At 39.3% G+C, this 26,971-nt stretch overlaps 1 protein-coding gene across 5 annotated transcripts in view; it reads right to left on the bottom strand.

The window, feature by feature from the left end:
* NADK2 (NAD kinase 2, mitochondrial) overlaps positions 1–25,661 on the bottom strand; it is a 45,398-nt gene extending 19,737 nt beyond the window's left edge. For 3 of the 5 annotated variants that reach the window (XM_072757088.1, XM_072757089.1, XM_072757090.1), the window contains exons 1-6: positions 24,645–25,661; positions 10,872–10,960; positions 9,927–10,015; positions 8,960–9,041; positions 2,919–3,002; positions 1,209–1,345 (exon numbers count right to left, since the gene is read on the bottom strand). In XM_072757088.1, coding sequence (XP_072613189.1) covers positions 1,209–1,345; positions 2,919–3,002; positions 8,960–9,041; positions 9,927–10,015; positions 10,872–10,960; positions 24,645–25,229 — 1,066 coding nt within the window. In that variant the 5' untranslated portion in view covers positions 25,230–25,661. Of the gene's footprint in view, positions 1–1,208; positions 1,346–2,918; positions 3,003–8,959; positions 9,042–9,926; positions 10,016–10,871; positions 10,961–24,070; positions 24,148–24,644 lie in introns of all 5 variants that reach the window. The other 2 variants (XM_072757091.1, XM_072757092.1) reach the window with 2 other exon arrangements.
* Between the last annotated feature and the right edge of the window lie 1,310 nt (positions 25,662–26,971).

The following is a 26,971-nucleotide window of genomic DNA, read 5'->3' as shown; positions in this document are numbered from 1 at the left end:
TTTCAGGGCCAAATCTTAAACATCTCTGGAGATCACAATACCTTCTTCTGGTGAGGAATAAAGTAAGATTTCTAACTAAAAGTTTAAAATCTTACTGCAGTCTTTTATAAACAGTAATAGGAATCCATATGCATATGATTTGGGGAGGCAGATGGGGAGAACGAGCATCTTTAAAACATGACATGAACACATACTGTAAGAACAGCCTAATATATAAAGCATGAAAAAGTCTGAAAATAATGAACATAAAAATCAGGTACCATGCAAGACAGACAAAGCAGATATGTAAAGGTAGCTTTTCCTGGTAAGTTTAGCCAAGAAAGGAAACACAGGATGAACAAAAAAAAAAATAGGTATCTTTTTATATAGTCCATAGATAGTTAGTATATCTCAGGGTCTTCTTGTATCATGAAAGCTACAATTACTGGAAAAAGTGGGAAAATATGGCTAAATTACAAACCACAAGTTAACTGAAGACTGAAAATTCATCTTAACACTTAAAAAAAAAAAGCTGCATATCACCTTATACTAATATTCCCTTAGGAGCTTACAGAGATGTCTGAAACACAAATCTTAAGGCTGGGATGCAAAACTTCCCAACAAAAAAGTTTTAATCAACAACTGTAACTATGATATATATATTTAAATATGAATACAAGTGTAATTATTAGGAAATCTTCTACAGATTAGATCATTTATTTCTACTGCTTGTTTTCTCCTTTTTGACATTTCAAAGATTAAAGCTAAGAATCTTTCCTTAAGATTCCCTTAAGGGACACCTGGATGGCTCAGCAGTTGAGCATCTGTCTGCCTCTGGCTCAAGATCATGGTCCTGGGGTTATTCCTGCTTCTCCCTCTGCCTCTGTCTCTGCCTCTCTCTCTGTGTTTCTCATGAATAAATAAAATCTTAAAAAAAAATATTTCCTTAAATATCAACTATTCTCTTAGACATTTTATAATCCTTTCATAATCAACAGGTTTTTAAACTCACCCTAGAAAAACATTTCTCCTGGAAATATGTTTTTTATTTCAGTATCTAGTCATAATACATTTTACATCTGAAGGAGTTCACTGTATTTTCTTAAGTGTGGTCAGTGGTACTAAAATGCCCAAATAAGTGAATTATAAATTATTACTTCTAGAAATTAGAAATCAAAGGAATGAAAAGCTAAATATTGCCCAAACACATCTAATTCCCATCTACCTACTTTCATCATGAACTCTTTCAATGTTGAAAGCTCTACTATGTTGATTCAAACTTAGCTGCTGTTCATGAAGGTCCACAGGAACAGGGTTTATACCAGTCCCTTCAAGGTACAACCTGATTCGCTGCCTCCATAACCACCTTAGAAAGTGAAGGAAAATTATGTTAAGATAAAGTAAACTTAGGATTAGGCATTATAATTTCACCAAATTAAAAAATTCATATTAAAAAACTAGTTATTCCACAAACAAATTACACCAGAAACACCTAAAACCCACAGGTTCCTCCTCAAAGAGAAATTTAGAGATTTAGTTCTCTTTTCAAATATAATAGAAATATCTTATGTATTTGTACAAAATCTCCCACATAATGAATTAAAGTCAAATTCTTTATCAAGTATCCATTAAATCTAAGATACTGAGTTAGATATAGTTGTATTTCACTCATAAAATTGTAACATAAGCAAAAAAAAAAAAAAAAAGGACTCTGAGATTAATATTGTGTTAGGGTGATTAGACATAACTCCCTCCCCTAGAGTTCTATAAGGATGATTTTTTTTTTTTTACAGTATAAAGAAATCAATGATAAATTTCATAGCATTTGAGATTACACCTAAAACTTAAACGACATTTTTGATAGAAGGAAAAAAATCAAGTATAATTGATTCCAAAACCAAAAACTGATGTAGCAAAAAGCCAGTGGGACAGATTCTGCTAGATTAGTATATAAAAATATACTCCCACTGGATAGCTAATAACTGGTCATTTGTAAAGGTGCCAAACTGAAATGACTAGAAACTAGAATCATTACTAATGATTCCAGAAGTCAAGAAGATTTAATTTCACAAAAAACAGACAAAAAACTTTCTCAAACTATAAAAATCTAGTATAAGTCAGGAAATATAAAGTAGTTCAACTTGGCTCTCTCTAGTATAATCACAATCTCCATCTCAGCGACTCCCTCCACCCTTCTTTTCAAGACAGCCTGATCACTGAACAAATTAAGTGAAGGAAATATGAAAAAACACTCCCCTGCTTAAGAAACACTTAATATGGGATCCCTGGGTGGTGCAGCGGTTTGGCGCCTGCCTTTGGCCCAGGACGCGATCCTGGAGACCCGGGATCGAATCCCACATCAGGCTCCCGGTGCATGGAGCCTGCTTCTCCCTCCGCCTGAGTCTCTGCCTCTCTCTCTCTCTGTGACTATCATAAATAAATAAATATTTAAAAATTAAAAAAAAAAAAAGAAACACTTAATATGTAAAATAAAGATACCAGGAACCTCAGTATGGTGGAGTAAATCCAACCCTCAGCCTTCTGGATGGAAGAAGAGGATACAAATATAAAATGTCAAAGAATATGAACACTTATTCTTAGCCAATAGTTTTAATTACCTCTACCAAACTGCTAAGAACATGTAAATAACGTTAAGAAAATAGAAACATGGCCTCTATCTCACTGATGGAGAAACCCCTCTTCTTGCAGTTGGATTACAGGCCAAGTGGCATTTATCAGGGTTTCTCTACGCAGTTCCAGTTGAACTAGAAAAAAGGTAGAGGTGTTTGTGACTCAGCTAATAACAGTAACCACAAAGAGTAATACGTAACTATGTTAGGCCAATGACTAAGCCAAATATTATCTAACTTGTTCTGTTCAATAGCATTTCTAATGGCACATTTTAAAATATTTATAAAACAAATGTAAGAAATTCCTACCTGAACTCACCACGATAGAACTTCTGTAAGGCTTCTGGGAAGGAATGTGTATATCGAACAGGAAGACATAAATGACCCTCAGATCTTTAAGAGATTTGTAGTGATGTAAAGGGAAGAAAAAGAAAAAAAGAAAAAAACCAAAAACTTAATTCAAAAGGTATTACTAAACTACAAAAACTAGATATGAAATTTTGTAAATTTCTATTCTATACTTGATTTTTTTTTGCCACAAAATTTTCTGTACTTTCAATGAGACAAAAAGATCAAATAGAAATAGTAGTTTTACATCTAGCTTCAATGCCATAATACACAATACTATTTACATTTCCACATCACAGTGAAACTAAAAATAACAACAATTTGCCACTGACTGATTACCCTACAAAATTAGTTAATGGTATAGTTGTGTTTGCCTCCTACCTTTAAATTATTTAACTATAAACTTTGGGCAAGTTACTTTAGCATCAACTTTCTCATCTTGAAAAGGATGACAAAACCATGAATCTCAAAAGATTATTCTAAGGAATCAAACTATATATGAAAGTGAACCATAAATCGCTTTTAAATATCATTTAAGATATTCTGCATCATAAAGAGAAATCACAAAGCTAATCCAATCCAATCCTTCATTTATTCAAAAAAAACATAAGGATGGGGGTGTTTGGGTGCCTCAGTCAGTTAGGCATCTACCTTTGGCTTAGGTCACTCATCTCAGGGTCCTGGGATTGAGCCCCACATTGGGCTCTCTGCTCAGAAGTCCAGTTCTCCCTCCATTTCTGTTCTCTCTCTCTCAAATAAATTAAATATTTACAAATAAATAAATAAATGTGAAGAGCTTGACATAAAAGACAACGAAACAAAGTGTTAAAATGGCCTATAGCTGTTATAGGAAGAGGAGAGAACGTGGCACCTAACATGAGATGAGGAAAGGTGTCCAGAAAGTTCAATCATCATCATTTACATGATACTTTGATCTTGAAGGAAAGGTTGAGAGGAGGCTTGGCAAAACAAACTTTTAATAACTGTACATTAACTTACAGGTGTGAAGAGCAGAGAAAAAGGTTTTTACAAAGTTGTGACGGATCAATTTCTTAATCTCAGTGCTGATCCTCTTAGATAAAGAAACTTAGGCCCTAGTTTTTTACATTTTTATATTCACTGCAATACTTTTACACAGTGCTAAGTATATAGAAGGTATCAACAGTCATTTGTTGAATGATACCTGCTAGGATCAACTGCGGGTCTGAAACATCCAAGAGACAACAACTGATTATGAGGTTATAGTCAGATATCAGCTAGGCTGTCAGCACCTGTGGGCTTGACTTAGCCTGGAGATTCACTTGCAATGTGGCTCACTCACATGGCTGGCAAACTGGTCCGAGCTACCGTCAAGAGGGCTCAATTCTCCCTATGTGAGCCTCTCCACAGAGCATCCTCACATCATGCTGACTGACTTACCCCAGAATGAGCGATCCAAGAGACTAATACAGAAGCTGTAATACCATTTATGACCTGGCCTTGGAATCTACAGACTGTCATACATTCCACTGGTCACACAGGCCAGCTCTGATTGAATACAGAAGCACTGAGAGAACCAAATAAAGGTGTGAATGCTAGGCAGCTACCCTGGAGGCTAGTTACCACATGCCTTCTATCCTATTTTAATTAGCAAGCATTAAATGTCATAATTATTTACTGGGCTCAGTAAACTGAATGCAGAATACAGATAAGACCAAAGTTTAGATGACTCCATGTGAATGAACTATCTAAGAAGGGTATCTTCCAACCCAACTCAAGCCTTCAGAGGCCTGCAGCCCCAGCTGGCATCTAACAAGAACCTCATGAGAGATCTCAAGCCAAATTACCCAGCTAAGCTCTTGAATTCCAGATTTATAGAAACCATGAGAATAGATGACTATTACTGTTTAAAGCCTCTAAGTTCCGGTCTGATCTGTTATGCCGCATTTGATAACTAATAGAAACGAGAGGAAATTTAAGTTGAACATTAACTTCTGAGTTTATTTAAGGACTGTGAGTTACCACCATGCTTAAAAAAAAAAAGAAGTCAGGTAACCTGAATTACCAAACAAGCTAGGAGGCTTAATACATTTCTGTCCTGGAGACAAGAAAGAAACCAAAGGAATTCTAAAGCCTGTTATTCTAGGTAGAAATTAGAGAAGCAATACTATCTGCTTATCAGTTTCAAAATTCCCATAAGCCTATGAGTATTAAGCCAGCTTTTTAAAGGAAAATATATTTCAACAAACTGTTAAAATGTGACAACTAAAGTTAAGAATCTCTTAATGATATAAAAATATGCCATTAAGAAGTTCTAAAACACACAGGCGTCACACTGAAGGCAATCAAAAAGTAATTACTGAACCAATGATCTCAATTACTTATGCTCAAGAAATATTTACTCAGCTATGCATTTCAAAGGTTGATTATTTATGGACTATGTATAATACAGTAATAGTGGAGGAATTAAAATGCAATCCTATACTCAAGAAATTTATAGTCTAATGGAAAAGACAAAAACCAAGCAAAAAACAATATGCTCTCTACAGGGAAATTCTCGTCAGAGTCCAGGAGAGGCACCAATATTGTTCAATGTTCAATGAACAATATACAACTATACCACTGACTAAGTGGTACAAGGGCACTCCAGGCAAAAACAGGTATCAAGTCATGAAAAGAATATGCACCTTCTGGAGAACTCTTTCATTTATTCTTTCAAATCCTACTGTCTTAAGTATCAACAAATCTCGCCAGAGGAAAAGCCTCCATCTAGAGTGTCAGCAGATGGTCATACCTGATAATTGCACTAAGGACAGCCAGAGTGGGTAGTGGAAGAATTGGATGAAGGCGGTGAAAGGTACACATTTCCAATGATAAGATAAATAAGTACTAGGGATGTAACATACAACATAATGACTATAGTTAACACTGATGTATATTTGAAAGTCATTGAGAGTAGACCCTAAGAGTTCTTGTCACACAAAAAAAAAGATACTTTTTTTTTTTTGCATATCTATATGAGATAATGTTAACTGTGGTAATCATTTCACATTATGTGTAAGTTATTATGCAGTACACCTTAAATTTATGTAGTCTACAAGTCAGTTATATCACAACAAAACTGGGAGGGGAAGAAATGCAATTTTTAAAAAAATGCAATTAAAAAAAAAAAAAAAGCCTTAGGCTGTTCCTAGATAGACTTAAGTAATTTTTTTAACTGAAAGTATAATGCCTATGAGTAAATGAGGATTGATGAAGCTAAAAAAGCAAATAAGCAACAGATGGTGAAAGATCATACTATTATACTAAGAAATTTGCAATGTATTCTGAAGGTCATGGGAAAAACCCTAAAAGATTTTAATTTAGGAATGAATACAATTAAATTTGTACTTTGGAAAGAACATAAAGTGTAATGGATGGGTTAGAATGAGAAAGTCTGAAAGCTATTGCAGTAATTTAAACAACAAATTATAAAGGCCTATGTTCAGTAGCAGTGAGGATGTCAAGACATGGACTCAAAGGTAAGATCCCAAGAACTTAGAACTAGGGCCATAAACCAATGTGATAAAGGGGGTGAGGGGTGGGCGGGAACAGCTTCAGCAAGGTTATGATTCTATTAAGTATGGTAGGGGAGGGGATAGGAGACAGGTTCATTTGTAGACAGGTTACTTTTTTTTTTTTTTTTTTTTTTTTTTTTTTTAAGTAGGCTCCATGCCCAAGGTAGGACTTAAACTCATGACCCTGAGAATTAAGGGTCCCATGCTTGAAGACTGAGTCAGCCAGACATGTTACATTTTTAATGTTACTGGATAATAAATTCAAGTAGAAGACAGTATGGCTAGATAGCATGAAGAAAAAGAAAAATAACAGGAGAAATGGACACAGAATAGTCTGAGACCAGAAAATGTAGTGTCTTATATGTCACTGTTAAGGTGACCAACTGTCCCAGTTTGGCTGGGACTGACAAACTTTCCCAGGACATGGAACTATCAGTGGTAAAACTAGGAAAGTCCTTGGCAAATCATGATGAGTTGGTCATCCTAGTCACTATAAAGAATTAGATTTCATTCTAGGTTAGATGGGAAGCCACCATAAGATTTTGAACAGAGGAGTCACATAATATTATCAAACTTTCATAAAATGATCACTCTGGTTGCAGTGAGAAGAGAATATTAATAAAGATAAGAGTGGAGGCAAGATCAATGTTGGATATAAATATTTTGGAGTCACCAGGATTTAAGTTCAACTACAGATATTAAACAGTTATTCTGGAAACAGTATAAAAAGTGAGAGAGAGACAGATGGCCCAGAGGATGTGAAAACACCTTTAAAGCACTGAATAAAATATAACCTCCTTCAAAAGAGACAAAGTAGCAGCCATCAGGATAGGAAGAAATGGGGGAGGGGCCCATAAATTCCAAGGAAGTACAGATGCAACACAGGATCAGTTAGCACCAAAAATCTCGCAGAAATCAAGTAAGACAAGGACTAAATGTCAAGTTCATAACCAGGACGTCACTGGTAGGGCAAAAGGAAAATTAATGAAATGGTTGGAGGCAATTCAAAAAGATGGCAAAGATGGCAAAACAATAACTAAAGTAAGGAAGTAGAGATACAACCTGGGCCACACAAAGTTTTTTGAACAATTCTGAAGGTCTGGTTCTAATCTAAGTGCTAGAAATGACAAACTGGATGTAAATTTGGGCCCAAACTATACCACCAAGCTTAAGTTTCTATTTTTTCCCCAGATGACCCCAACTGCTGATGAAGGAATAAAGAGGATGACAGACTGATGTAGGATGGGGCAGAAAGACAGTGGTACAAAATGTTTAAGAAGTTTGTTGGGAGGGGTGCCTGGGTGGCTCAGGCAGTTAAGCATGGGATTCTTGATTTCAGCTATGGTCATAATCTCAAGGTCATGTGATCAAGCCCTGTGAGGGGCTCACACTGGGCATGGAGCCTGCTTAAGATTCTCTCTCCCTCTCTCCCACTCCTTCCCCACCCACACGCATTCTCCCCCCCGACCCCCCCAAAATTTATATATATATATATATATATATATATATATATATATATATATATATGTGTGTGTGTGTGTGTGTGTATACATATATTTGTGTGTGTGTGTGTGTGTGTGTGTATATATAAGAAATTTGTCAAGAAAGTGAATGAAGTAAGGGAAAATTAAGTGAAGACAATAGAGGGGTTCAACTCACTGCAAACCAAAGGGCAGATTTAACCGGATCAAGGGAATAAGACTGTTGTTAAAGGTAGGAGGCTGTGGAGCGGAATTAAGATTTGAGATATGGGGCAATTCTAGATGATCATGAAGTCCAGGTATGGTCATGGCTGTGGGTGGCTGGTATAGAATGATGCTAAATATCAGTGAAGCTGAGGAAAGAAAAAAAGAAATGATGACAGGGTTTGGTCTACCCAGAAAATCAGCAGAGGCATAACCAGAAATGTAGACAAAAGACAAAAGGAAGGGCCGAAGATGGGACATGAACTCATCCCTCTTCAGCAATACCGGGGTTACCAATACCCAACTAGGTCAAAGGCTCAGGTCTATTCTACCCAAGGCACTACCCCAAGACTACCTGGGAAATTCAACGTGAAGATATGTCCATCCAGATCATAGTTTTCTACCACCAACGGTAGCCAAATGCATATATATGTCTCATGCCGGAGCTTTATATAAGAGCTAGGTCCTTGAAAACAACTATACAGAAGAAAATTCTACTAAAGGTAGAAACAAATGTACATGCCTGAATTTCATCTCTAAAATGTTTTTGGAACATGGCTCTAACCTTCATGATTACCAGGAGCAATAATACTTCCACTCAAACATCATGCACTAAATAATAAACCCCCTGTAGCAATGGAGCACAGCAAAGTGACAACAGTAGGGAAAATAAAGAGCAACCAAAATTTAAGATTTATCAGAAATAGATACCATGCAAAGCAAAACATAACTGTATGTGTAACACACACATACCAAACAAAAGGAACAAGTTTTTTCTTACCGTTCTGGATCAGTGTTTACTCCAATAACTGGTTTAAGTCTATCCAAAACTTTACTTGCTGCCAGGAGCATCGTGCCATCACCTAAAGGACAGAAGACATAACCAGATTTGCTACAAAACTAGTTTTTAACATCCTTTTGAACACAAGTCCTTTTAAGAATCACACTCCCACTCAATCCTGCTGACCACCACAGTCTATTCCACTTCCTTTCTAACTACTATCCCTAATCCCGGATTTCTCAACAGGGGCAAGACTGACATTTTAAGCCAGATTAATTCTTTGATGTGGGGGGCAGTCCTGTGTATTACAGGGTGATAGTTAGCAGTATCCATGGCCTCTACCTGCTACATGCCCAGTAGTAGCCTCCCAGCTGGGAACCACTACTCTAATCCTATTATTTCTATTAGCCAAATCTCTTTCCTTCCATCATAACATCAGTCCAAATTCAGAAATTATTTTAAGGAGAATATACCCAACAAAGTGTCCAGTGAAGACTTTTCTTTCTAATAAATGCTATCAATTTAATTTAAGGCTTTGGCAACAGTGTCCACTTAATAATAAAGCTCAGGAAAAATAGCTGTAAGTATATTGGAGCCAGAGTGGATGGAATTTATCTAATCTCATTGAACTCTTTTTTTTTTTTTCTTATTGAACTCTTAAACAATTTCAACATTTTTTTTAAGACTGCCATAACTAAACCAAAATACAGTTACAATGTATCCTTTGAATCAAATTGAAGGGCACACCTTAAATATACATAGAAATAGACACAGAACCTCACAATACCATTCACTAAAAAAGTGAAATATATAGCAGATATTTTACATTTTATCCTAAAAGTCCAAAAAAATGCATCTTGTGGTAGGATTCTGAAGGCTTCATTACAGCTAGACCACAGAGTATCTGGAAATGCATAGTAAAGAGCCTCTCCATATTCCAACATCTTTACCTCTGTAAAGCTATTACCTCCTGCAGCTATGACAGCGTCTGCCCATCGAACAATCTCTTCATCATATTCTCGCCTCTTTACTAGACGAACTTCAATTCCCTCATTCCTGAGATAAAAAAGTAAAGTTTGTATAAAATGTCCACTAATAACATAAAGGATGTTTTGAGAGGCAGGTTATTACAATGATGGAAAATAAACCTGTTTTATAAACAAATTTATGTTTAGTTTTGCAAGGTTAACTTCATTTTCATTTAATTACAACAGCCAATTTACTATGGTCAGGAAGCATATGACTAAACTGGAAGTTAATAACTATCCGAAATCTCTATGTACTTCAAAAACATCTTGTTTTTGCCCCTGATAAATAACAATATTGATAGATTAGAATTTTATTTCATTTTCTCTATTTCCTCTGATGCTAAAATTCATTATTACAAAAATGGCCAATAAGTTTAACATGTCAAGAGACTTTTTAACTATAAAACTAGTCATTATTTTAAATCCAACAAACATTCATTGTCAGACACTGAAACAGTGACTAAAATACTTTCTATTTTGCATGTTTTCACACTGATTCCCTTACATACAAACGTATTCCTGACTGCATTAATTAATGAAGTTCCTATAATTTTTAGATATTCAAAGAATAATTTAATGAAGAATAGTCCAGGATTCTAATAAAACATTATATATACAGGTGAAACCTAAGGCATATAGAATTATCTCTATAGAAAAGGCACTACTCAGACCACCCAGTAACTGAAAATCTGTGGAATTTTCAGAGTACAATAAAAATTTCCTTAGAAATACTGTATCAACTCTACTAAAAACAGTATAATTTTTGGAAAACGATTTTATAATGGCAGTCTTTACTAAAAACCTTAGGATCCTCTGCTAGTAAAAACAAAAACTGGAAGTCCTGAATACAAAAGCCCATCCAAGATCCAATCCAATTAACTTACCGTAAACTATCTAGAATATGCTCTACATTTTTGGTGTGAATATGATGTCGTTCAAGCAGTCCACTGTAGCTAGAGCCTTTCAATGCAAGCTATATCAAGATAAAACAAATTCTGTCTCATTATAGGACATATATTACACATTATAACATAGCTCTTTTAAAAAGCCTATAAAAATATAATGGATTTAAGACACATTTTTAGGACCAGAAGTTTAAATTCAACTAGAAAGTCTGATTTCAGAAAATCATAATTTGGTTTCAATACCAAATACAACATTAAGTTTCCTGAATCACGTAGTTAACAGAATCTCAAAATGTTTTTTTTTTCCTTTTTTCAACTTGAGGGTTTTTTAAATGGATTTTTAACACATTGAAGACCAAAGATAAACTAATATTTTAGAAGGCAGATGACCTTTGTCCCACTTGGATTTGCAGCTCTCTTCGGTTCAGATTTATGAACTCTATTTGGAATTTACCCCATGCAATCCAAACAAAGGGCGGGTTAGCTCCCCGAAATTGGATAACTTTTATATATGAAGACATATCCTTCAAGAATTATCTTTCCTAGTCCACTGGAGTGATATTTTTATAATGTTACCACCTTACCATTAATATTCTCCTTTTAAATTATATATCTTCTAAATAATCCATAAAAGTAAAATGCTGAGAAAGAAGTTCAGACATATCCTCAATGCATATCCATTTAATCAACTAGGAAATTTGTCCAGTAAAGTGAATGCTAGAATTAAAAAGCATGTTATTTTCTTTCCTTCTCCAACTTCCCTTATACCCTGCTTCTTGATGACATAATATCGGTTTTTCAAGTACCTGCCCAAAATACAATCTTAAATATATTTTTAGATTTTTGAATTATGAAGTAAAACCCATTTTTTATAGCATTCTTAATAACGTATTTAACTTTAAAAAAAATGTATAAAAAGGGCAACCCAAGTGGCTCACTGGTTTAGTGCCACCTTCAGCCCAGCGTGTGGTCCTGGAGACCCAGGATTGAGTCCCATGTTGGGCTCCCTGCGGGGAGCCTGCTTCTCCCTCTGCCTGTGTCTCTACCTCTCTCTCTCTCTGCATCTCTCATGAATAAATAAAATCTTTTTTAAAAATGTATAAAAATAACAAGACATGGAAGGTACATATATAAAGAAAATTTAAAATATACATAATCTTATTGTCCTAGGACAGTTTATGTTAATATTTTGGTATCTACATATCCAGTCTTTTGTTTAAGATACAGGGTAAGAGTTTTAAAATAGTTTTGTCCTCACTCTATAATCTAAAGGGAAATGTATGCTCCTCAAAAGAGGAGGGGAGGAAACATTTGGCTATTTAAAAATTAATACATATATGTTAACTCAAAAGTATACTAGATCTGATAATCTGTATAACACTTTTTAACACCTAGACATAAGCTTCATATTTAGATAGATCATACCAACATCAAAAATATTTTTTAAAGAAAAGCAGTGACAAGGTAATTAGATAATCCTTCATTTAACAACAAATCAACATACAACAGGTTTGAAAAACTATTTTTTTTAATTTTTTTTTAATTTTTTTTTTATTTATGATAGTCACAGAGAGAGAGAGAGGCAGAGACACAGGCAGAGGGAGAAGCAGGCTCCATGCACCAGGAGCCTGATGTGGGATTCGATCCCGGGTCTCCAGGATCGCGCCCTGGGCCAAAGGCAGGCGCTAAACCGCTGCGCCACCCAGGGATCCCTGAAAAACTATTTTAAGAGTAGAATTTCTGAATATGGATGAACATACTATTAATATTAAACTACTATTATGCAATTACAAATTAACTAAACTGTACTACCTCTCAGTAAATTTGGGTCATGATGCTCTCCATCTCTACTCTTTTCCCTGGACATCTCTAGCTTCAAGGCTTTCTGTAAGAGATCTGTATGCAGAGGCCTCCCAAGGGCTACCCCTCACCTGTCTTTAGGCCTCCAAATAAATGTATCCAACAGTGCATCTGACATCTTTCTCTGGATATCTAACAGGAATCTCAAACCAAAATACTCATTATCAAACTCCTGACTTTTCAAACAGACTAGTTACTGTGGTGTATTTTTTTTGTTACAGTAATTACCTCTCAGCCCATTTCAAGAGTGAACACTTTACATAGTTAGAAATTGAGCTCTAAAGAATTAAATTCATCTATTCAAATATTTGAGTGTCTACTACTGTATTTGTTAAACATTAGTTGAGCTCAATTAAATGTATTTAATGGGGCACCGAAAACTGCCAAGGCAATGGGAATTCAAATGTACGATAAGTCTATTAAAATATCTCATCAAATATTCTTCTAACCTGCTATAAATAAAACTTAAGGGTAGCTGGTCAACTCCCTGTCTAGATTTTCATTTTATGTTCTAATTTTTGGTTTGGACAATATAAAACATGTACCCAGGAATATAGGACATAAATCCTTATGTATGATAACTGTAAATTCTGGTCTGGTGGTTCAGAAGCTTTTGTGCGCACTTCTGACTCTCAGCAAACTCCAGAAAATTAAGATTACTCAGCAGCTGTTAGAAAACTTTGCTTTGAGATGGTAAATGGGATTTGAATCTGTGAAAAACTTCAAGTTTTCCATGATTTTACTAAGTTTTGGTAGCAACACTAAAATTCCTAAACTTCCATACCTAAATATAAAGTTCATTTAGGGGATCCCTGGGTGGCGCAGTGGTTTGGCGCCTGCTTTTGGCCCAGGGCGCGATCCTGGAGACCCAGGATCGAATCCCACGTCAGGCTCCCGGTGCATGGAGCCTGCTTCTCCCTCTGCCTGTGTCTCTGCCTCTCTCTCTATCTCTCTGTGACTATCATAAATAAATAAAAATTAAAAAAATAAAATAAAATAAAGTTCATTTAGCATAACATCAGAATACTTAATATTGGGGCAGAAATGTCATTTCATAAATTTTGTTCCCATTCAAATTTCTTCTTGTAAACTAATTCTCTAATAACGTTTATTTGGAGAATACAGGTTACTATATTATTTTCTTCAAAGATCTAAATGGTTGGTCTAATAAGCTTCATTAACATGGACTGGCTAAACTAGGCAAACACAAGATAAGGCATTTTGTAAAATCACTTAATAAAAGCATAAATTAGAAAGTCTTAAATCACTAACTGGCTCATACAGTTTTTTAAAGTTTTTTTTTTATATTCAAAGGCTGGAAAGAATTTCTGGCTATCCCTCTGAAAATAACAAGACTTCAAGTATTTAAAATCATACTTTAATCAAAAACAAAAACACAAACTCTTTATGTCTTACAGTGAAGAGGTTAGAGAAATTACTGAAATTTCTAACACATTCTCAATTTTGCAATGCTACACTGCCAGTATTAGCAACAAAGTTTTAACATTTTTTCCAAAAAATCTTGTGTTGATGTGATTTAAAAAATATAGTTTTAAGGATTCACCAGAATACTTGGAAAAACCAGTGTGAATCTAAAAGATCTACAGTCTTTCACCGCAGTGAAAGAACAAAAAATAAAAAAATAAAGTTTCATTCAAGCAACAAGAGCTTCTCCTACAAAATTTCCAAACGCCAGCATCACTTCTCCCCAGGTAGCTTAGAAATTAAAACACAAGAAAGCATGAAAGAAATAAAGGAGGATTCTGAACCAATAAAAGCTTGCCTACCTTAAAGTTAGATGTGATAGGCTACTTCTAAGTGATCCAACCACTTTTATTAAAGGATCATAGATATTTTTACTTGACCAAAACTGAGTTTATTACAAATACAAATTTTTAAGATTCATTTTACTAGTCAGTTGAATGTTCCTACTTTGTACTCTACATACTAACTCACATGAAGGCTCAAAAAGGGAAGGAAATAGGTCTTTTTGAATTTAACACATAAGAATTGCACATTCTGAGGCAACAATTTGGTACATAAACTCACTAGGCATAATTTAAGCACTCTTCAAAGTACACCCACATAACCTAATGGTACACTGAGTATTAATTCAGAACTGCCTTAAAATGATTACTAACACCTAGTCAACAGCTAGAAAGTAAATGATTCCACCTAGCATGATCTGGTCTAGTACAGTGAAGCCTGAACACTTCTTTAGTTATATCTGGCATTTATCTTGGATCATTTCCATTTCACGTATCCTTTCTCCCAGGTGCTTACCCATCATTCTCTTCTTACAACTGCATTCCTCTTTTTATTCTACTCCTTCATGTGTTGGGATTGCTCAAGGTACCACTTTCAACTTTATTTGTTCCCACTTCATTTTCCTCGAGTTACCTTTCCACACGGGAGGCTTGATCTCCCAAGCACACACCAGTAACTGTGAGATACACACTGTCAGCTCTCTCCTTTCTCTTGAGCTATAGGCTCAAATTTTCGAAAGCCTACATTTATATCCCCCCCCACCACCACCACCGGTAGATCAAGTACCTCTCCCCAAAACCATCTAATTCCAATGACCTATTTCTCCTTCAAATTTGCTCTTCTCAGTGTCTTATATCAGTTAACAATACTTTTTTTTCCATTATTTTTAAATGTTTTTGAGTAGTTGATATGTTACATAGTTTCAAGTGTGCAACACAGTGATTTGACAACTTGGCAATACTTATATTTGTATAATCAACAGAATAAACCCAGATGTCCTTTTTTTAAAATATTTATTTACTTGACAGAGAGAGAGAGCAGAACAGGGAGAGCGGCAGGTAGAGGGAGAGGGAGAAGCAGGCTCTCCTCTGAGCAGAGACGGTGATACAGAACTGGATCTCAGGAACCTGAGATCATGACCTGAGCTAAAGGCACACAGATGTTTAACCAACTGAGCCACCCAGGGGACCTCCAGGTGTCCCCTTTAATTCTTCCCTCACACTCGATCTCCACAGCCAGTTGGTGGCAAAGTACAACAAATACACGTGTAAACGGTTTCCCCAATCTGTCCTTCACAGGCATGCTGCCACCACTTGACTTCAACATCAGCTCTTACGTGGTCTCGTGCCAACAGCCTGCCTCCAGAACTACTTCCTTATTTAAGTCTTTATTTCTCATTCCACCAAACTAACTACCACCACCACAAGCTTGCTTTTATACTAGCCCCAGAATGCTAAAGTCTCAGGAAAACTGACCCTCCAGCCCACACCTGTGGGGAAAGAGAGCAGGACGGTTGCATTCTACTGCTAACAAAGACTGGAAATTATCAGGACATAAAGCCAACTCCTGTTCGTGAAATTTAATATCTTTATAACACCCAGCCTACCCGTGTAGCTTCTAGATACTTATTCTTGAGCAATGATTTCCAAACTGCCCTTAAAACGGTTGTCACATCAATCTCTTAATTACAACCAGCATTGTTATTAAGAAAAAAATAAACTACTATATGTAACTGGCTCGACTGTTTCATGTTATCTTTTATTTCAAACAGGAGTATACTTACTCAGCCATGATGTAAAATTTTTCTGTAGATTAGAGTCAAAAGCACTTAAGTTCTTCTTTCTGGCAAAAGGATTAACTTTCCCTTGTCTTGCTAGTAAGTACTATTCTCTCCTATTCACATATCAATTCTTCCTTATTCTTTAATATTTAATTAAAGTATCCTGAACTTAAGATATTTCACTCATCACAATGTCAAAAATGTAGAAGTCTACTAAGTGCCAGTGAGAACATGAGGAATCAGGGAGTTGTTCGATGCATATGGAAATAATATTTGTACTTCTAATCGCACTTTTAATAGTAGAAAAACTGGAAACAACCTAATATCCCAAACAATGTAATACTAGACGGCACTTAAAGTGAATTAACATAGATCAAATAACATAGACCAAGCCAAGAGTAAGAAAAGCAAATTTCTAAAGAATAGGCAGCAGAATCTAAAGAATATATTATTGACCTAACTTCTTAAAGATGCACAAAATAGTATACTTTTTATGGACGGTCATATTAATCAATGTGTAACATATGCATGAGGAAGATATATATATATATATATATATACACATACATATTTAACAGCTTCAGGCCAGTGGTTACCACTAGGGACACAGGGAGGGGAAAAGGTGGAAGGATAGGGCTTTATTTTATTTTTTAAGATTTATTTATTTATTCATGAGGGACACAAAGAGAGGCAGAGACATAGGCAGAGGGACAAGCAGGCTCCTCACAGGGAGCCTAATGTGTGACTCGATTCCAGGACCCTGGGATCACAACCTGAGCAGAAGGCAGACAGATGTTCAACCACTGAGCCACCCAAGTGCCCTAGGATAGGTCTTCGGTTATAACACTTCCTTTAAAAAAAAAAATCACAAGCAAATGCGGCAAAATATTAGCAGCTGTTAAGTCTCAGCTGGATATACAAGTATCTTTTGAAAGTTCTCTATGTGGTAAAAATATTTCACAATTGAAAATCTAAAAACGATCACTAGAAAGTCTGCTTAAAATCTGAAAAAATTCAAAAGTCTTCTCTTTCATTCTTGCCCTTTCCCAAGTTATTCTCTCCATTCTCTGTATTCCTATGGACCACTTATACAGTTATAACACAATTTAATATATTTTTTCCTAACATTTGGGAACCCCTTTTATTCACCTGTGGTTCCCCAGAACCTAGTAGGTAGGATGCCTAGTTAGCAAGTGCTCAATGAATGGGTTGGTGAATATTTAAAAGTGACACTTTAAAATAAAAAAATTAACCAACAAACTTCATGAATGTTGGCAATAGTGATACTGTAAACTAGTATTTTAAAGATCATGGTTTTTATTATTATTTTCTCCATTACAAAAATACTTCTTAGAGTAAAAAAATTCAAAACTGTCACTTCCTACAAGAAAAGGCTTTAAAAAAAAAAAAAAAAAAACAACCTACATAAGCAAGAGTTAAATTCAACAAATCTTCATTTCCTTTAGTGATCTATTTTATAAAGGAACCTACTCTAAAGTGACCAAAGCCATACCATTTTAGGTACATAATTTAACAAATAATAATGGCATTTACATAATCATTATTGTGGCTGAAAAATTAAAATTATGCTGCTTTAAATTATGTAAATTATATATTTAATTTGATCTTCCTAAAAATTATGTAAACAAGGAAAAGCAGACATTATTATACCTATTCCACAGTCAAAGAAGCTGATAAATAGAGAAAGGTTAGGTTACTTGCTCAAGTTTATAAAGCTAATAGACTGGTGCCAGGATCAAAACTCATTCCTCCTGCTCTTAATCCAGGATTTATCCACTACAGATTCCTAATATTCCTACGTTAGCTATATATTTCATTCCTGCTTGAGAGCTGTAAATACTCATTAGGGCACTAAGCCTCAGTTTTAATCATTAAGTTATATAGGCCAAAAACTATTCTGTTCCTATGTCCTAATTCTACCCACTTTTTTAGGAAGAAGAAAGTCAACCAGCTAATCTCTCCTTGAATGCAGATGTCTTACAGAGGTTGGTCTAATTTCCTGCACAATCCACATGATATACAATAAACTTTCCTAAGGCATGAAATAACCAGGAAATTTGCTGATATTCTGAAATACACATTTCTGTTACATATTAACAAAGATTACAGTGAAAAATGAAGTTACTTACACTTTACTAGCTCAGAAGGTATGTACATGTGTCAATACTCAAAACTCAATTCATATAATTAAAAATACAGGAAAAGTGATCACAGTAAGAAATTACATTTTGACCAGTCTTATGGCTGGCCTAAAATTCCTAAAATTCCTAAAGTTCCTAAAATTTCCTAAAGTTCCTAAAATTCCTAAAATTCCTAAAGTTCCTAAAATTCCTAAAATTCCTAAAGTTCCTAAAATTTCTCCCAGGTAATCCTAATACAGTGAAAGGTGAAAAGCAGGGCTCAAAAGCCCATTGGTTAATGATTATGTTAATGGTAGAATTTCAGCTACTCTAACATTCAACCCCTTTACATCCTTCAGAGTCTCTTATTTAACTGCAAATATTTATGGAAGGGAGAATATCGTAAGCCTCTATTTCCCAATTTGTATTCCACAAAATTTGATGTTTTTCTGCCTCCTTCCCCCTACTGCGAATCCCATAGTCAAATCAAAATCCTGTTTTGTTTAGGTTTATGTTTCTCAAACATACTTAACCATGAAAAAACTCTTTTAGGGAACTCATGTTGGTAACTTCAACCTTAAGCTTGCAGCAGCTAACATCTTTTGAAAAAATGATAGCTGGAAATAAGGCTCTGGACTAGAAGCCTCCAGGAGAAAAAGAACTAAAACTGATTTCTAAGAAGTCAAAAATATTTTACCACCCTTTTTGGTGGGGATGGGAAGATAGAGAGGATGATGATGAATAAGATGCATTCCTTGCTCTCAAGTCCAGAGAAGAAAATAATCAGATTATACTCAAAGGTGGAAAGCTCAAATATGTTAAGTATTAGGAAGATATATTGGCAACCTTGGTGGCCAGAGAGGGGCAAGACAAAGTTACCAAAGAAGGCTCCTGTAAAAGTAATGTCTAGAGCCTTACCTCAAAGGAAGGCTAGGAATTGGCTAGAGGAAGCAGGAATATTCTAACCAAAAGAGGCTGCGGAAGTAAAGACGCTAATAGACGCAAATCAAACCATCCGAAATACCATTTTTCACCTGCCAGCTTGGTAAGACCCCCAAAATGTGATAAACTGCTTACTGGGGGAGGGGAACACCTTTCATCCATTGCTGGTGAAGGCATACAGCCTCCAAGGGAAGCAATTTGGCAATATGGATTAAAAGATTCAAATGCACGTGCCTTGACAGCAATTCTACCTTTAGGTAATTTATCTTCAAAGCTGATTCACATGCAAGTAAATTAACACAAATGTTCATACAGAATGTACTTCAATAAATTAAGACATGCACCCAACAGAATACTATTCAAACTGTTTTAAAGAAAGAACAAAGTACAGAAAACCTTAAATAGTATGCTATCTCTGTGTAAAAAGGGATGGGACAAAGAAAAGTAATATTTCACTGTGTTGATTTGTATGTATAGATTATTTCTGGAAGAAAACACAAGAAACTGATAACACTGGCTACTTCCAGGGACAAAAACTGTGAGCCCAGGGATAAGAATAAGAGAAAGACTTTTTCATTGTACACTCTTCTGTATCTTTTACATGTTGGACCATTTTAATGCACTACTGATCCATAAATAAAATTAAATCAGGGCACCACCTAATGAAAATAAGATCAGTTTTAAATTAATGGAAAATGAAGTCCAAGACAAAAATTGATCAGAAATGAAGTTTAAGAGGTAGACAGGAGCCAGTTCCTGAAGGGCTTTGTTTGGCATAGTAAGGATCATAAGGGTTCCCATACAACAGTGCTTCTCAAAATGTGATCTGGGGACCACTTGCAAATCTGGAGAGCTGGTTAAAAATGCAGATCCCTGGACAGACCCAGCAAACTTCAGGGTGTGGCTCAGAAAGGTAGAGTCTGGAGTCTCCATAAACTGAATCAGAATCTTGGGGTGCTAATGTTCAGGCATCCTCATTTTAGCAAATTTCCTAGGTGATTCTACAGGTTATGTGGAGCTTTTGAGTAGTTCTTTTTTTTTTTTTTAATTTTTTTTTTAATTTAATTATGATAGTCACAGAGAGAGAGAGAGAGGCAGAGACATAGGCAGAGGGAGAAGCAGGCTCCATGCACCGGGAGCCTGATGTGGGATTCGATCCTGGGTCTCCAGGATCACGCCCTGGGCCAAAGGCAGGCGCCAAACCGCTGTGCCACCCAGGGATCCCGCTTTTGAGTAGTTCTAAACAGAGAAGTAAAGTGGCCAGATGTTCACTTTAGATAGACGACTTTGGTGCCTGTATCTGAAAGATTTGAAAGGAGTGAGATTCTGTTAGAAGGCCCTGGAAGTACTCCAGATCATGTTCTTTAATTTGATAAATATTCACATAGACTACACTCCTTGCACACCATGTGGCAAAAGTATCTGCCCGAGAATTATAACCTAAGCTACACTATCATTTTCATGATACCCAGTAAGGGAAACAAAATCCAAGGTGCTATATCTCCTAAATACGCTAAGAAGGTAATAACTAGGAATAATTTAATCCAGTAATAGAGGGGCTGCAAAATGAGATTATTCTATCCCATTTTAAAGATAATTTTAAAAACAATAAAAATGGCAACCTTAAAAAGGGTTGTTTCTGGGGTTGGGGTAGAGGGAGAGAAGGGTGGAAACCATTCATGTCTTATTCGGTATATAACAAAATATTTTTTTTAAGATTTATTTATTCATGAGATACACAGAGAGAGGGAGAAAGAGGCAGAGACACAGGCAGAGGGAAAAGCAGGCTCCATGCAGGGAGGGAGCCTGACACAGGACTCGATCCCGGGACCCTAGGATGATGCCCTAGGCTGAAGGCAGGAGCCAAACCGCTGAGCCACCCAGGGATCCCCCTATACTAAAATTTTTTTTTTTTTTTTAAGATTTTATTTACTTATTCATGATAGAGAGAGAGAGAGAGAGAGGCAGATACACAGGCAGAGGGAGAAGCAGGCTCCATGCACCGGGAGCCTGACGTGGGATTCGATCCCGGGTCTCCAGTATCGCGCCCTGGGCCAAAGGCAGGCGCCAAACCGCTGCGCCACCCAGGGATCCCCTAAAATATTTTTAAATAAAACCTACTCTTTGGCCAATAAGGCATGTTTACAATGACAAAATCCTTTCCAATCAGCTTTGATTCATCTAAAGATGCAATTTGTTGAGTGTCATGGACCCTATTAATAAAAATTCCACATTTGCCAACAGCTGCATCTCTTCTGATGTAAGTAAATCACAATAATAGTTTAATTAGTCCTTGCAAGGTAGTGAGCCAGGAGAGGTACAATCCTTGACCAGGAATTCACAGGAAACATCATGTCAAGATTTAAAAATAAAGCAATGCAGGGCAACCCGGGTAGCTCAGCGGTTTAGTGCCACCTTCGGCCCAGGGCGTGATCCTGGAGACCCGGGATTGAGTCCCACGTCAGGCTCCCTGCATGGAGCCTGCTTCTCCCTCTGCCTGTGTCTCTGCCCCCCCGACCGCCTCTCTCTCTCTCTAACTAAGAAGTATTTCCCCTATTGGTTTAAGTTTTCACAAAGTGAGAGACTCATGATGCTTGAGGGTATAAAATTCCACTGACACTTCATCTTCTATTTAAATTTTTACAAATAAGCTAACAGATACCTATTCTGCAACAAGACCACCACTTCCACAACAAATGAGAACACTCAAATACAAAGCTTCAGGTTACCATGACACTGTAGGCACAAGAGGAATGGTGCCAGAGACTAAAGTAAGCACATGGCCACTTTCTTTTATATCCAATTCACATGATTGATATAACTCAGTATCTTTTACCCCAGCAAAATAGCAAACAATATTAACCAGCTTATCAGGCCTACCACAGAATCCCATTTGAGAACAACTTTACACAGCCCGGTATTATTTGGTCTGGACTCCACCTAATGCTATTCCATTTTGAATACTGGCTTTAATACAAATGGTAAAATAAACTCACATCAGTAAGGAGCTAAGCCAATAATATGTAACTGAAATGACAACAACTATTTCACTTGCCTTGCAATTACAAAACGATGTGTTCTATGGTACAGAAGTTTTAACTCAAAAGTTTTCTTATTCCAAACAGCAATCCTAGCCAAAGACAAATATTTACCTATTAGAGATTTCTCTTTTTAGATACTCAGAGTGGGTACACTAGGTAGTTCAATTTCTAAAGACTTATTGATTTGCCTACATTTTAAAAGTTCTCATTAGTGGCAATCTAGTTTAGAGGTCCTAGAATTAATCTAATTTAGAGAACACTCATTTTCTTGAGGCCTTGGAAAAGTTACCCAGAGTTTCAAAACGCTAGCACTAAAAAAGGCCTTGGAGGCTATCTTGCCCAACCTTACTATTTAACATACCGAACTAGGCAAAAGTACTTTGAAAAACCTGACCGTACTACAGAAAGGCATTTATCATTGTCACACATGACCCCAAAAAAGTTAAAAAAACTTCCCGTAGGAAGTTAACACAGAAATGGGCTGAGGACTCCAAGATCCTACACTCAATCCTATACCCCAAACAGGCCAGAGGATACTACTTTAAACTGTTTTTGAGAGGTTTTCATAAAACTATATAAAGAACATATTTGCAACACATATATTTGACAATCTCTAAAAAGTGTATCTTGCAAAACCGGGAGTACAATCCAAGGAACACACCTCTTTCCCAACACAGAAACAATGTGCTTGCTTCTGACATTCTTATTCCCTGCCTCGCCCCCAATTTCACTACTCCAACTTCCTACTCAAACTGATCTACTCTTTTTAAATGATGCATTTGTTTTCTATAAATTGCTACATCTTCAAACACTAAAGGAAAGGAGAAAAAAACAAACCTGCACCTAGCACTTCCCTCTAATGAAAGCAGGGGCCCTCCTCAATTAACCCACTAAAGTATCAAGAAGCTTAATGCTGAAAATAGTCCTTAAGCAGACATGATGATTTACAACTTCACTTTGATACCTGCATAAAACAGTAAAAATCTGAAGATTACAAACCATACCAGAAGTTTAAAAAACAGGCTGTCTACTCTGGTACAGAATTCTACAAGATTTGGTTTTAGGCATCTAATTCCAAAGCTTTATGGTGCAGAGTATCAACAATTAGAGATTTCCATATTGTTCATGGTAGCATCTTAACGCTCCTTTTCCTAAAGTTCAAGCGCAGGGAGCAAGGGATCAGAAGTTTCAAAGGGGGTGGGGCACCTGGGTGGTTCAGTGGCTGAGCATCTGCCTTTGGCTCCCCAGGGCCTGGGATGGAGCCTCACATCAGGCTCCCCGCAGGGCCCCTGCCTCCCCCTCTGCCTATGTCTCTGCCTCTTTCTCTGTGTGTCTCATGAATACATAAATCTTAAAAAAAAAAAAAAAAAAAAGAGTTTCAGAAAGGGACAAAGGGAGGGATATTCACGTTTTTTTTTTTCTTGGACAGACTTACATACTTTTGCAAAGATACTAATATCTGCACTAAACACATTCTGTTGTGGAGCCACTGCTATGCGTGGACGTGGGCTATTTATTGCATGATTCCCGAGTCTTCCTGCCCTCCCTCTTGCCCTTTCTGCGTAGAAACATATTCAAAGTCAAATTTTCTCCCTCGCTGTCGCCTGAATCCAAAACACGTGTGCTTTTAAGACAAACTGCTAGAACCTTGTCTGACGACCACGTTCCATCACGGAAAAGGCTCGCCCAGGCCGGCTTTCCGGGGCATCCCAGGCCTCGCAGTCCTGCAGGGTGAAAGGGGGTGTGTCCGCGGTACCTTCGCCCTCTCCCCCACCGCCCGCCGCGGCGCCCCGGGGCCCCCCTTTCCCCGCGGAGACGTGGGGAGCTGTTGCCGGAGCGTCCCGACCTTCAGCCAGCGGCCCACCTTCCTCGGGGCTGTGGCGGCTATTCCCAAAGGGGAGAGCAGGGGGTGGGGCTGGAGAGGGCTCGAATGGATGCCCAAGCCCTGCGCGCTGGGAGCTCCCGCTCCCCGCTCCCCGCTCCCGAGCCTTCCTCCCCGACTAGGGGGTCCCTGCAGTACGGGCGACCCCCGCCCCTTGGCACACGCGCACACCGAGGCGGGAGGCGGGAGGCGGGAGGCGGGGGGGGGGTCCTACGAGCGGGGCGCGCCGACGGGAGGCCGGGCGTCCGGGGCGCCGGGGGGAGGGCTGGCCCCGAGAGGTCTCGGCGCCCCGCGCAGCCGGGCCGGGCCTGGGGGGAACGGGGGCCGCCGGGGACCCACCAGCTGCTTCAGGTCCTCCTCCGAGAGCTCCGCGTAGCGGTACCGCTGCTGCTCGAACTCGTACCGGGTGGTTTTGGCCACCACCACCACCCGCGACGGGCGGAAGCCGCCGTCGGGGCGACTGCCACAGCCCGCCAGCTCGCGCGGCTGCCCCTGCCCCAGCTGCCGCCGGCCGCCGCCGTCCCCGCAGAGCCGCGGCCGCGCCGCGGGGCCTCCCGCGCCCGGTCCGCTCAGCACCGCCGCCCGGCCGCCCGCCACGCGCCGACAGCTGCCCAGCAGGAAGCCTCGGTAGCAAGTCATCCTCCGCCCCGCGGGGCTGCAGGCCCGGGCTCCCGCCTCCGCCGCCCGCCACCAGCACTGCCCGCCGCCGCGCCGCCCCGGCCTCCAGCTCCGCGCCGGGCGGGGACAGGTTAAGTGCACCGCCGTGCGTGGCCCGCGCCGCCAGGGGGACGTGCCCAGACGTTGGCGGGGGCGGGGCAAGCCGGGCGCCGGGGCGGCGGGAGAGCCCGAGCCCCGGGAGGGGTGGGCGGGGAAGAGCGGGAGGCCTGGGGGGCTGGGCTTGCCTGTTTGCGGCTCCGAGTCCATCCACGCCTGCGCAGTGGCCGCGGCGCCGCGCGGGGGGTGGGGCCCACCGCCTGCCCCACCCCTTCCCTGGGCGGCCACCAATCCCGCCCGCCCGCCCCCCGCGCTGGGAGCCAATCAGAGCCGGCTGCGGTTCGGGGGCCCGAGGAGCTGCGGGGATTGGCTGCGGCCGGAGGAAGGGCTGCAATTCTAATTAGGGATTGGGCCGCCGTAGGAATCCAGCTGGAACCGGTCTGAAGCGGCGTGGGGGCGGGGGGGCCCGCGGGTGCGGTTTCGAGCGCCGGGCGGGAGAGCAGGTGCCTCTGCGCACCTCCTCGCTTGGGTTTCCCGATTGCACCTGACCGGACGGTGTGAAACCAGACGCTTTCATCATCGCACACGAGACTGGATTCTTTAGTCCTTCGTTCCGCCGATACGACCCCCGCCGGGCTGCGGTCCAGGAGACGCAGCGAGGACCGTCTGCACCGCCTGGGCGGGCTCGTGCGGAATGCACATGCGGAGCTCCTGGTTCGGAAGTGACTGAGAATCGCAACAGACAGCAGTGAGCCGCGTGCCCGCCCATCCGAGCAAGGCGCCTGGTGGGACTACGCAAGTCATGCACCCTGCGGACAACCCCAGAAGGGTCAGCCCAGAGAGGGAAAGAGTCAGCCTTTGGGGAAATTAGAGGGTGATGGGTTGAGGAATCTGGCCAAGCGGAGCATTTCTAGATGGGGAGAGAAGATTGAAAGAGTAGATAGGTCAAGAGAGAAAGGTGAAGAATGTGTTAGTCTTCTGGGCTTCATTCTATAGGTAGGACTCAGCGTTTGGAAGGCTTTTAACTGGAAAGAAGGGAGCCCATTAAACCGCGATGAGCAGTTTATCTGGCTTGAGCCTGTTGAATGGATTGGGAGGCAAGAGGAGGAAGGACGCTTGGCCCTGATGGAAGAGTCACACGTGGCCCTGCGTTGACTTGGAAATGGAAGTGGAAGAAAACGCTCCCGTCGTTAAGGGTTGCATCAAATGGCAGTCTACATCCCCCTGCTCATCCCTCCTCCTCCCTACGTCCCCCTGTTTGGGCGCCTTCTTTGCTTCTTTTAGTCCTAGCATCATCAGTATTACGAGCCCGTGGACTTTGGGCAGGTCACTTCATCTTGCTGGGCCTCAGCTTCCTTATCTATAAAATGAAGGTGTTGGGATCCCTGGGTGGCGCAGCGGTTTGGCGCCTGCCTTTGGCTCAGGGCGCGATCCTGGAGACCCGGGATCGAATCCCACGTCGGGCTCCCGGTGCATGGAGCCTGCTTCTCCCTCTGCCTGTGTCTCTGCCTCTCTCTCTCTCTCTCTCTGTGTGTGTGTGACTATCATAAATAAATAAAAAAATTAAAAAAAATAAAATATAAAATGAAGGTGTTTAACTAGAGTGATACCAAGGTTCAATCAAGCCCCAATTGATTCTGAATCAAGACTCTTGCTTTTCAGCTAGCCGCCACCACCAGCATTCATTCATCGGCTCACCGAATATTTATGGGGTCCCTACTGTGTGCCAGGTAGTATATTAGAATAGGAAATACAGAGTGGAGGCCGATGTCTGCTTTTAGTAGGTCTCTGATCCCTTCTGTCCAGGAGCTTTGTCTCACAGCAGGTGCTCCTAGCGACTTGCATTGAACATGGGATCCTCTCTTAACTTCTATGGGGTGTGAATTACTCATCTATAACTTGAACATCCTCAAGGTCCTTCCTCTTCCCACTATTCCAACACCTTGTTTTAG

This window comes from Vulpes vulpes, chromosome 4 (assembly GCF_048418805.1).
Source record: "Vulpes vulpes isolate BD-2025 chromosome 4, VulVul3, whole genome shotgun sequence".
Lineage (NCBI taxonomy): Eukaryota > Metazoa > Chordata > Mammalia > Carnivora > Canidae > Vulpes > Vulpes vulpes.
Note: the sequence above shows the minus strand (reverse complement) of the source record. Positions and strands in the feature narration are given on the sequence as shown.